Raw genomic sequence first — 12,112 nt, 5'->3', positions numbered from 1 at the left:
TCTTTCCTCAAAGAAAATGTCTCGACCTTTGCATGGGTAACTTCTGATATGAAGGATATAGACCCCGCAGTAACATCCCACGAGTTAAACGTCGATCTGACGTTCAAGCCTATTCGACAGAAGAGACGAAAGCTCGGACCCGAACGGTCCAAAGCAGTGATGAGGAAGTCGACAGGTTGCTTGACGCAGGCTTCATTGCCGAAGTGCGGTACCCGGAATGGCTAGCAAACCCCGTCGTTGTTAAAAAGAAAAACGGGAAATGGCGCATTTGTGTTGACTTCACGGATTTGAACAAAGCAAGGAAATCCTGCGAGGAAATAAGAGATTCGTCTGGGACGAAAACTGCGAGGAAATAAGAGATTCGTCTGGGACGAAAACTGCGAAGAAGCTTTCAATCAGCTCAAGCATTACCTAACGACACCTCCGGTTCTGTCGAAGCCCGAAGTCGGGGACACTCTATCCTTATACATCGCCGTCACCTCCTCGGCCGTTAGCAGCGTCCTGATACGAGAAGACCGTGGCGAACAAAAACCTATTTTATACACCAGCAAGCGGATGACGGAACCGGAAACGAAATACCCAACCTTGGAAAAGATAGCCCTCGCTATCATCACTTCGGCAAGAAAACTCAGACCTTATTTCCAATCGCACACTATCGAGGTGCTCTCCAACCAGCCCCTCAGGACGGTAATGCAAAATACCAACCAATCAGGAAGGCTAACAAAGTGGGCAGTCGAGCTTAGCGAGCACGACATCGTATACAAAAACCGCACAGCGGCTAAGTCGCAAGTCCTTGCTGACTTCCTGATCGAGCTAACGCTGGAGTTAGAACAAGATCTTGTGCTGCCAAGTCTGAACTGGATACTTCACGTAGATGGTTCATCTACGAACAAAGGCTCAGGGGCAGGCGTACAACTCCAGTCACCAACAGGCGAACTAATCCGAAAGTCGTTCAGTTTTGATTTTCCGGCATCCAACAACAAAGCCGAATACGAGTCTCTCATCGCAGGCCTTCGTCTCGCCAAAGCAGTAAAAGCTAAACGGATCAAAGCATACTGTGATTCCCAACTCGTGGTAAGTCAATTCCTCGGAGACTACCACGTCAGAAACGACAGAATGGATACTTACTTGAACCTCGTCAAAGGTCTTACACAAGATTTCGAGTTATTCGAGCTAACGAAAGTCCCTCGCGGAGAGAACGTATGTGCGGACGCACTCGCAGCCCTTGGGAGCAAACTACACGACCAGGTGAAAAGAACAATCCCAATACATAGGATTGAAAAGCCAAGCATCAGCCCACCGACGGAACAACTTGCCATTGCAGCATCTGTCACCGATGCCATGGAAATCGATGAAGGGGAACCTCGCGCAATGGAAGGACAACTCGAAGATTGGCGAACGGAATTCATCGCAGATTGCGAATCCTATGTCAAGAAATGCGATAGGTGCCAGCGACACGCTTCAACCATACACAGCCCGACAGAATTGCTCCACACTTTGACGGCGCCATACCCCTTCATGCGATGGGGAATGGATACAATCGGGCCAATGCCGAGTTCTCGACAGAAGAGATTCATCCTAGTCTTGACAGATTACTTCACCAAATGGGTGGAAGCAGAAGCCTACGCCAGCATTACCGACAAGGAGGTGCAGAAGTTCGTCTGGAAAAACATCATCTGCAGGCACGGGCTCCCGTATGAGATAGTCACGGACAACGGATCCCAGTTCATATCCCACAACTTCAAAGAGTTCGGCGACAGATGGAGAATTCGGCTCAACATGTCCACACTGAGAAACCCGCAGAGCAACGGTCAAGCCGAGTCCACTAACAAGATAATCATCGACCGACTCAAGAAACGACTCGACTTGAAGAAGGGTTGCTGGGCCGACGAGCTGGATGGGGTCCTCTGGTCCCATAGAACAACACCTCGCAGAGCAACGAAAGCCACCCCCTTCTCGATGGCCTATGGGGTCGAAGCGATGGCACCGGCTGAGGTAAACGTGACGAGTTTACGACTCTCCAAAATGCCGCAGAACATCAAACTTAACCAAGGTATGCTCCTCGACGCACTGGATGATATCGAAGAAAGACGCGACCAAGCATTGCTCCGAATCCAAAACTACCAGCACCAAATCGAAAGCTATTACAACAAGAAGGTTAAGTCCCGCCCCCTCGAATTGGGAAATATGGTCCTCCGGAAGGTGTTCAAAAACACAAAGGAATGGAAAGCCGGAAAACTCGGAGCCAACTGGGAAGGACCATACAAGATCATCGAGGTAGTGAAACCTGGAGTCTACCACCTCGAAACCTCAACTGGCGAAACGGTACCACGAGCCTGGAACTCAAAGCACCTTCGCCTCTTCCACAACTAAAAAACAGCAAAGACAGGTGAACGACCAACGGTCACGTTCACGCAAAAAAAAAAAACGAGTAAATGCGCTCCTAGCCACTTTTACTCGGAGAAAAAAAAAGAAAAAAAAAAAACCGAGTAAATGCGCTCCCAGCCACTTTTACTCGGAAAAACAAAGAACTACGAATGGCTTGATCTTCCGCAAAGGAAGTACGTAGGCATCCTTAACGGGTCCAGCTATAATAAAAAAAAAATAGACATTTCCCCGAAAAGTTGCGCAACTCATGCGATGCCTACATAAGATTCGCCCCGGCACTTCGAAACAAACGTACCGGCACTCGCACCCCACAGCCGAGTATGTCCTGATCAGACACATACTCGCGGGAATCCGGTCGTATCACAGTATTCACTATGCGTCCGAAATGATGACCCCTATCCATTATGTAATTTACTAAGTAGGGTTTTTGGCCGACCGAACACTTAGAAATTATTCTGAAAGTCGAGGTAGGAACCGTTATCGTTTGAAAATTTATCTTTCACGGTCTGAAGTTATCCAATTTTCACTCGAACAAATCAGGAAGCTTGATAAACGACCAAACGACACCTGATCAACGAGTTGTCGAGTTCACAAGTCCGTACGAGTCAACGTTGAGAAATGGCTATATCGCTGTCGCGATACGGCATGAATCACAAATTCTACGATCGCTCGCAGTCAAGATATCTGCCGAGTTTCCTAAACCTTCTCGGATCGCGACTCCCGGAGTTATCGAATGACCAGGAAGCAATATAAGTAAAGCGGAATTCGCAAACAAGGAGAAACAGGCGGAGTCTTAATAAACAAGAAACCGCAATAGGTTAAGTCATGATACATAAAGGAGGGAAGGTTTATCCAAAGCAAAAAAAAAAAAAAAAACAACAATGGAGTCATTCTTCAGGGTCCCTAGCCTGTTCCTGCGCCGCGGTATCGCGGTCGAGAGATGGTTCGGGAAGGTCGGAACGCACCGGTTGACCTGCATTGACGCTTTCAACGCGAGCCATCGCCTCTTCTCCGCGAACCTCAAGCTGACTCTCGGAGGGGTTTTTGCTTGATCTTTGATTATCTCCCTGCTCTGCGCTCGTCGACCTCCTCGCCGGCATCAGCTCTGTCCGGTTCACGACCCTGACCATCCTCCGAATCAGAAACGGAAGAGTAAGAAATCTCAAGAACGTTGCTCCCGTCCTGGTTCCCAGCAGATTTCGCTCCCCCATCAACGGCTCGCGAGTCAGTAGCGGTCGCACCAGTCTTCGACGAGTCATCTCCCACAGAATGAGAGGGAGCAGCAGAGGTTCCAGGACGATCAGCGGGACTTTGGAGAACCCCGGCAGTCCTTGGATCGATCAAGCGCATGTTAGACCCGTGCGGGTCGAGACCCACGAAAGCTCGCATATCGACGAACTAAGATTCGAGGCGAAGTGGAGAAAGAATCAAGTCAGTCTCCGGGATCTCGCCGGGATCGAGCTTCAAAGCCTCCTCCTCGAACTGTTTTTCTCTAGCCGCGAACATGTCGATAGTCTCTTGAGGAATGTCGCGTCCGCCGGCCTTTAAGGCCTCGAGGCAGCTCTTAGTCCCGAACGCTTAACTTTGGAGTAACCGCGCCGTGTCAAAAGGTCCACAACGGGTCCACCACTCGCGCAGATTCCCAAAATGCTTGTTGGACTTTGCAATCATCTCGGTCTCAACCCTCACCCTTTCCTTCGTGACCTCGTAAATCCGCGAATCCCTAAGGCGGTCCAGTTCTTTCTTGTGCTCCGCGGCTTTGGCTCCTATCTCCTTCATAAGATTGGCCTTCCGCAGCTCCAGAGCCTCGACGGTGGAGCGAGCAACGGAAAGCTCCTCTTCAGCTGCGTCGGCTCTCTTCTTCTGAGCTTTCCTCCGAGCAACCGCGCGATCCCTCTTCTCAGCCATCCTCTCGAACTCCTCCTGCCACTCCGCCTTCCTTCGACGGAGGAGTCTGCTCTTACTCACCACCGTCTTCTTCAGCTTCTCTGACTCAGCAAGCGCTTCCTTCAGCGTAGAGTCATATTTCTCGATGACGAAGTTCGAAACCCCGTCACACTGCGAGACACGAAAACCAAAGAATTTGACAAAGGAAATGAGTATGTAATAGGAAGAACGAAAGAACCGAAGCAAAATCTTACCAACAACTTGGTGCGAGCGGCGTCGACATACTCATCCTTGAAGATCAGGTCAGCGACCGGCGGAAATGGCTTTGGGCCGCACTTGATCTGGCTGACCAATTCCGCGCATTTGTGAGGAGCGTAGATGAGAGGAGTTGGCCCGTCATACTCAAAAGAAACACGGTCAGGAAACTCGACTCTCAAAGTCTTCCTTACGACTGGAATACCACCAGTCGATGGACCGGGGACCGACGTCCCGGGGTTCGATGAAATAGCAACGGGGGAAACTTGGCGCTTGGTCGTCCCTTGCTCACTGGTTTGCTTCAACTTTTTCTTCTGAAGCGGAACCTCGGGTGAGACGCTTCGAGTTTCATCCACCAGGGCCAAGTTGAGAGAGGGCCCGACAGTCGGATCAGATGGAGCAGGGGGGGAAGCGATTCCACTGTCTCGACCCGTGACGCTATCCTCCAAGGATAGTCGCTTCTTCTTCTTTCTCTTCTTCGTCGGCGGCTCTGCACCCTCCGAACGATCGGCTCCCTCTGGAAGAGTCTCGCGGTCATCATCGACAGGCGGCTCGTCATGGGCTCTTTTCTTGCTCTTTTTCTTCTTAGGAGTAGCGGCAACAACAAGCGAGGACTCGCGATGGTCAGAAGTCGCGAGGTTCACGTCGTCAGTGACCAACTCGCTGGGAGGCACCAACGGCTCGGCACGCGATAAGCCAAGCTCTCCCGCCATCATAGCGCTCAGATCCGGAAGGCCCCTCATCTTTCTTGCTGCATTGATCTTCTTCTGCTCCTCACCGGTGAACAGCAAAATACGTCTCTTGGTTTTGTTAACCGACGGAAGGTAACTCGAATCCCAATCCCCTGCAAAGGACATGTTAAAAATAATAAATAAATAATTCAACAAGGAGAGAGTAGAAGCCCACAGCGCGACTTATAAAAAAAATGGACTTACTCCTGGAAATACGGTCAATCGAATGGCGAACCCTCTCCTAAGAATTATTCCCCCAGTGCTCTTGAGCGAGTCTCGAGATAGCACGAGCGTTCGCAAGAAACTCTTCCGGGTATTCACGAGAAGTCGGATGGTTGGCTACAAAGAAAAAAAGACAGAAAAAAATAGAAGGCAGTTAGTACGCGAAGAAATAAAACGAGTTAACGAAAGCGTTCTACCAAGCAAAGTGTTCCACAAGACACGGTAGTCGTCGTCTGGAGGGTCTTCGAAGGCAGAATCGTCGCATTTAACATAGAAGTAGGACCTCCGCCAATCGAGCGTCTTATTAGGATGCCCCCCTATCACGTTGTAGTTTGGCCACATTTTTATCGATAGGAGGCCATCCTCCAACGAACTCACGGACGTCAATTCTTCAAAGGTATGAACGCTCAGTGAGGTATCGATCTCGGCAGCCATAACCAACAAAGCAACTGCAATACGCCACGAACCATTCAAAAATTGACTTATCGCTGCATCTCGGCGCCTCGCGTATGCCGTGACTAGTCGGGGAATTGAGAACCAAAGCTTCGTATCATCACGAAAATAGGACTCGTAGACGCATTGATACCCAACCGGCAGCGACCAAGGCCTTTGGCTCGCCGAAGGAATCAAGAAAGTCACCCCAAATCCGCGGCGCTCCCTCAGAAGCCTCTTCACGCTGTTGGGAGTCGATTGCGTCTTCATAACGTTCTCCCAAGCCTGACCGCTCACATCCGGAGAGCGCAGACACTCGGGAGCTATCGCCGGCAGCTCTTCGAAGATCTCCCCAGGATAATAACACGTCGGTGAATAGTGAGCAGGAAGGACTCCGTCTCTCGCACCGCCAGAACCGTCTCTATCGCAAGCCTGCGGCTCGGCTTGGTTTCCCCTTACTTCCTGACGGAATGAACGCGCTGACTCGGAAACCAGGATCCTTTGAGACAGATCCAGACTCCCGGTGTCCATCATCGCATCATGATGAACCCGTTCAAACTCCTCGAGCGTAACCTCGCCCGCGTCTCTCAAAGGACGAGATACGTTCGCAACCTCCTTCCCTTTCTGCTCGCGAGATAACCTTCCCCCAGACGACATATCGCTATCTATATTACAACAACAACCTAGAGAGAGAAGTGGAGGGAAGGAGAGAGAGAGAATACCTTGATAACGCGGAGAAGAATAGAGGAGGAGAGGAACGATCAATTATTTATAAGGGAGAGATGGGGTACTTCCCCGAGGCGTCATCATGATACCTACGTGGGCCTGGGAACAGTATTTTGGCCGCCTAGGAAACCGAGGCGTCGATCCGGTTTCCCGACATAACTGGCCCAACTTCGAGTCGAACCAGCATCTGGGGCAAAATCGGATCTAACCAAACCAAAGCCGGTTTGGTTAGACTTGATCGAACCGCACGACAGAGCGAAATACTTGACGATGCCTCGCGATGCCCAATCCGACAATTTATCTTTGAGGCGACCCGTCTGTCCTTCCAAGCCATTAACCTTCTAAATTCATCAAGATCAACGAGACGCTCATCTCGATGAACTGGGGGGACTTACTGTAGAGGGTGGATTCGACATCCCTCAAGGCCCGAAGAACAGACGGCCCAGCCCACTCAGAACGAAACGGTGTCTTGGCTCGACGGCTCGAAACGCGCGTCTAAGCTTCCTCGACTCAACGGATACTCGAGACAATATGGGCTTCTCGGCCCAACGAGTTAAAAGCCCATGGAGACGACGCAAACTAGGTCACGGGAGAGTACGAGGTCAACTATATAAAGAGAAGGGAACGCAACGAGAAAGGGATCCGAAATCACTGATACTCACTGGGCGGCTAGATTAGGGTTTTACCTTTGTTGTCTCGCCTTGTTGTATCTCTCCGGCAAAGCCTTCGAGGCTCCGGCACCTTTCAGTTCACATATTTTCTTTCCTTGTAACCGACGAAACACTCTTCCGATCTATAATAAGACGTCTTTGCTTAAACCCACATCTAAAACCGAACGTTCTCTCGTTCCGTACCGTTTCCTGATCAAACAGTTTCTTGCAATCTGTAATTACATGAATAAGAACACGTTGGATAACAGTCATCACCTGATCTGATGCATAGAGCAGAGTTGAAGTTATCGTTTTTTTTTTCTTAACAAAACTTAAATTTTTATTCAACCCTACACGGGGATTGGAATCAGTTACAAGGTAGGAGGCTAACCGGAAAAAATATGGCTCTAAGTTAGAAGGAAGATATCATGAAAAAACAACAGACTATTGAGAAAGCTAGAGAGATGAGTCATGAGAAAGTAGTCACGGGAAGTGACGCTTCCGATTCCGATGAACACTTCGGTCCGCAAATCCGGCTGTCACAACTTCATAGTGACTGGATGTCCAAGCCAGCATGTAGATTCATCGACAGTCGCCGTCAAAGAGAAAACCTCACTCAGAGGAGACCCGCGGCCACAAAATGCCAGAACAAAAGGGAGAACCGACTTCCAAAACTCTAGCTGCCGTAAATCGCCAAGCATCCTGTCCGGTTAACAGGTCTGAGAAATCATGTACATATCCGCTCTCGCTTCTACATCTTCGCACCAGAAATATACAAACCCAAGGAACCGCCATATTAATGGGTCAGGGTATTGGATCCGCTTTGATACCATGATAAGTTTCATGGGCTTCCAACTTAAAACCAATTGGCAATTAGTGGATTCATCCAAGTCCATTACTTATTACTCAAGTCCTTTTCATATTTCCGACCTGGGATCTCCAATGTATAACACGTGACAGACAACTATTTGAATCACAAGAGGAAAGAAGCAGAGTACCTCCAGACTTGCAGAAACCAAGGCTGATTTGTCTGTTAAGAGTGATTGCCGACGAAAGGGAGCGATAGACAGTTCGACAAGGTTGTCGGAGCGAACCTTTAATCGTGTGTGTCTTACTTTAATACTGGATCTGCCGTATATCAAACAAAAAATTCATAGATTGCTTTTAGAGAATTGCATAGTTAATTTTTAATTCCAACCTAACTAAAATTAATGAGGATGATACTGTAATCTTATATGAAATACAACTGGAACAAAGATAAAAGAACTCTCTAATTTTTTTTTAAAGGGAATCTTTTATTGTATTTTCACTAGAAGCAAAAGGTAAATAAAAACTGGAGTTTCGATCATTATTTCATTTTTACTCTTATATTGTATCTGATTTCGACTCTTATATTTCATTGTTTTTTGTTCACCCAACCCCCAGATTTGGGATCCTCCAATCTATTATATTGCCAAAGCGGAAGACATGTTAAGATTTAAACCCCATGGTGGCAGTTCAATTTTTTTTTCTCACCTTTGCCTTGTCTGAAGAAAGTGTCTTCTTTAGGCCACTTTTCAATTTAATTTTTATTTTTGGCCTGACACAGTTGGCAAATGTGTTGGAAAGAGATAATCTGTAAGATGTCATTCTTCTTTTTTGTGCTAGGATCCAACAATATTTGATGAAGCCCATGTTTGCCTCACAAAGAATGTTTTTGGCAAACACTATCCACTTTTACAGTAGCATCAACGGATAAACCTATTGCCAAACCTACCACCACTAGTAAAAAATAACTAATAAAACTTAAAATAACAATGTATTCACTATTATTGTTAAAATGAATCAATGTAGTCACTTTTATTTGAGAAGACATTATGTCTAACAAAAATAACATACTAGGCAAAGTAAAGTATACTTATCCCCGAATTATAAATTAATATAATTTGCCCCCTACTTGGTCCCATCTCAGTTCTTCTCCTCTATAATATCCCCACATTTCATTGCATCTATTCTCTTACAAATATTCTCACTCAGTCTGTATCTCTTTCTCCTCCAAGTCTAAATTGCTTAGCAGTGCGGCAATGACCAACTCTATTGTTCTTCTTCTATTTTTCTTAACATTCTTAGGTACCTTTTGTTTTTATGTATAAAATTTATTTGTATCTCATTTCAATTTCACATTACACTTATTCTAATTTTTTTTTCCACAGAACATGGATTGTTCTTTCAAAGGGTCTCCTCTCTTGGCATAAACTACGGTCAAGTCGGTGACAATCTTCCTCCACCAAACAAAGTTCTACAACTCTTGAGCTCACTCAATATTAACAAGACAAGAATCTACGACACAAACCCTCAAGTCTTAACCTCATTCGCCAATTCCAACATTGAGCTCTTCGTCACTGTCGAAAACGAAATGCTTCCTAGCTTGGTCGACCCTCAAAAAGCTCTCCAGTGGGTCACGTCCCGTATGAAACCCTACTTTCCCGCCACCAAGATAGGCGGTATTGCTGTCGGCAACGAACTATACACCGACGATGACTCAAGCCTCATAGGGTTTGTCATATACATCACTATATTCTTCAAACATATTAACCTTTTCGAATCTGGACGTATTCACCTTGTTATTGCTATGCAGGTATCTAGTGCCTGCAATGACGAGCATTCATGCTGCTCTGGTCCAAACTGGACTAGACAAGTACATTCAAGTATCGACTCCGAGTTCACTATCAGTCCTTCAAGAATCTTACCCTCCCTCCGCCGGATGTTTTAGGCCGCAAGTAGCTGGCGTAATGACGCAGCTTCTAAGTTTCTTGCGTAGCACAAAATCCCCTTTTTGGATCAATGCTTACCCTTACTTCGCTTACAAAGATTCCCCAACAAAGATCCCACTAGACTACGTACTCTACAACCCTAACCCTGGGATGGTTGACCCCTACACCAAGTACCACTACGACAACATGCTCTACGCTCAAGTAGACGCTGTGATCTTCGCCATGGCAAGGCTTGGCTTTAAAGATATCGAGGTTGGGGTCTCGGAGACTGGGTGGCCGTCTAAAGGCGACGGAGATGAGATTGGGGCCACCGTGGCCAACGCGGCAGTTTATAACAAGAATCTTCTAAAGAGACAGCTTCATGGTGAAGGAACGCCATTGAGACCAAACATGAGTCTTGATGTTTATCTCTTTGCTCTCTTCAATGAAGACCTTAAACCAGGACCAACGTCTGAGAGGAACTATGGATTGTATCAGCCTGATGAGAACATGACTTACAATGTAGGTTTATTATCATCATCGTCAACATCATCACAATCATCTACTTCAACTAATTCTTTTATGTCCATCACCTCCTCTGCCTCCACGGTATGTACCAACACTGGATTTTAGTTTCTTTCTAGTAGATCCCAAATATTTCCTCTATTTAATATTACATGATGTTTTATACCAATACACAAATATTAAAGAAACTTTTTATCAAAAGTAAATAAAATATAATTTAAAACTAATTTATTTTATTATAAATAGAAATAGTAAAAATGAGATTGGTTATCCAACTTTTGATAAAGTTAAAATTATATAAATTTGTGCAAACATATTTACGAAGCAACAAAACTTCTCTAAAACATTTTGAATGGAGGGAGCATTTCTTTTTATTTTGGTCTTTAAATATCACATTAAATACCCTAGAAAAAAGCTTCATCGAGAAACATACAATGCTAAACAACTGTGACGTGTTATTAAAAATAAGAAAATTATGACATTTTTCCTTGTAATCGTGACGTTTAATACTTAAAAAGTTCGGCTTTTCTAGAAAATAATTTTAACAAATATATATTTAATAAACAACGATAAAGTTTCGTTTATTTTTGTTTGGAGCGATATGATTGGTCTTACCACTGATGTGTGAATCATGTGATATTATTTATGATTATACTCACCGTTTGGTTCTAATTCGTAACATTAATTAATTGAAAAGAGTTATTCTTGGGTTCACCCCCTAGGGTGAACCTTTAGGTTCACCAACCAATAGAAAATTGTCATTTTAAATCTAGTATCTTTTAATTAAGGAAACCAAATAACTTGTCAAATTATATTATTTTTCAAAATAAATTTAAAAATAAATAAAAATAATATATAAAAAACGAATTCAAAAAAAAAAATGTTGTAACAAAACACTAAACCCTAATACTAAACCCTAAACTCTAATCCTAACCCTAAATCCTTGGGTAAACCCTAAATCTTTGGGTAAACCCCTAAACCCTTGGAAAAACACTAAAATGTTGTCAACAAAACACTAAACCCTAAACTCTAATCCTAAACCCTAAACCCTTGGGAAAACCTTAAACCCTTGGGTAAACCCTAAACTCTTGGTAAACCCTAAACCCTTAGGTAAACCCTAAACCCTTGGAAAAACACTAAACATTTGGATAAATTCTAAATTTAAATCTTAAACACTAAACTCTAAATCTAAAAATAAATATTTTTTTAAATAATCTTTTTTTAGAACTATTGTTATTTCTCTTTATTTAATTTTTTATTTTTTATTTTAAAAGCATAATATAATTTGGTAAGTTATTTTAATTTAGAGAGAGAGAGAGAGAGAGAGAGAGAGAGAGAGAGAGAGAGAGAGGGAGAGAGGGAGGGAGGGAGAGGGAGGAGAGGAGTGAGGGAGGCGGGAGAGGAGAGGTTTCTCTTTCTCGCGGGATCCTTTCTTTCTAGAGAGAGTTTTCTCTTGAGATCTCTCTCTCTCTCTCTCTTTCTCTCTCTCTCTCTACTCTCTCTCTCTCTCTCTCTCTCTCTCTCGCTCTCTCTCTCTTCTCTCCTCTCTCTTCTTCCTCTCTCT

At 45.2% G+C, this 12,112-nt stretch overlaps 2 protein-coding genes across 2 annotated transcripts; one reads left to right on the top strand and one right to left on the bottom strand.

Annotated features, from left to right (window-relative positions):
• Window positions 1-3,966: 3,966 nt before the first annotated feature.
• LOC106412005 (meiosis-specific protein ASY2) lies at window positions 3,967-6,572 on the bottom strand. Its single transcript, XM_013852888.1, has 4 exons — window positions 5,681-6,572; window positions 5,550-5,600; window positions 4,530-5,374; window positions 3,967-4,446 (listed from the first exon to the last, which is right to left on the bottom strand). Exons 1-4 carry the CDS (start codon window positions 6,570-6,572, stop codon window positions 3,967-3,969), a joined length of 2,268 nt encoding a protein of 755 aa, XP_013708342.1.
• Window positions 6,573-8,653: 2,081 nt separating this feature from the next.
• Window positions 8,654-11,417, top strand: LOC106412012 (glucan endo-1,3-beta-glucosidase 11). The gene is made up of 3 exons (XM_013852901.3): window positions 8,654-9,400; window positions 9,484-9,826; window positions 9,909-11,417. The coding sequence occupies exons 1-3, from the start codon at window positions 9,355-9,357 to the stop codon at window positions 10,654-10,656; spliced, it is 1,137 nt and encodes a 378-aa protein (XP_013708355.1). The 5' UTR covers window positions 8,654-9,354; the 3' UTR covers window positions 10,657-11,417.
• The last annotated feature ends 695 nt before the right edge of the window (window positions 11,418-12,112 follow it).

Source organism: Brassica napus, chromosome C5 (genome assembly GCF_020379485.1).
Source record: "Brassica napus cultivar Da-Ae chromosome C5, Da-Ae, whole genome shotgun sequence".
NCBI classification, from domain to species: Eukaryota; Viridiplantae; Streptophyta; class Magnoliopsida; order Brassicales; family Brassicaceae; genus Brassica; species Brassica napus.
Note: the sequence above shows the minus strand (reverse complement) of the source record. Positions and strands in the feature narration are given on the sequence as shown.

Excerpts from the sequence above, each read along its gene's own strand:
- LOC106412005 (XM_013852888.1), bottom strand. The coding sequence starts at position 6,572 with ATGTCGTCTGGGGGAAGGTTATCTCGCGAGCAGAAAGGGAAGGAGGTT. Across the intron at positions 5,601-5,680 it reads CTTGTGGAACACTTTGCTTG|CCAACCATCCGACTTCTCGT; the intron begins GTAGAACGCTTT and ends TTTTCTTTGTAG. Across the intron at positions 4,447-4,529 it reads CCGCTCGCACCAAGTTGTTG|TGTGACGGGGTTTCGAACTT; the intron begins GTAAGATTTTGC and ends CGTGTCTCGCAG.
- LOC106412012 (XM_013852901.3), top strand. The coding sequence starts at position 9,355 with ATGACCAACTCTATTGTTCTTCTTCTATTTTTCTTAACATTCTTAG. Across the intron at positions 9,401-9,483 it reads ATTTTTCTTAACATTCTTAG|AACATGGATTGTTCTTTCAA; the intron begins GTACCTTTTGTT and ends TTTTTTCCACAG. Across the intron at positions 9,827-9,908 it reads GATGACTCAAGCCTCATAGG|GTATCTAGTGCCTGCAATGA; the intron begins GTTTGTCATATA and ends ATTGCTATGCAG.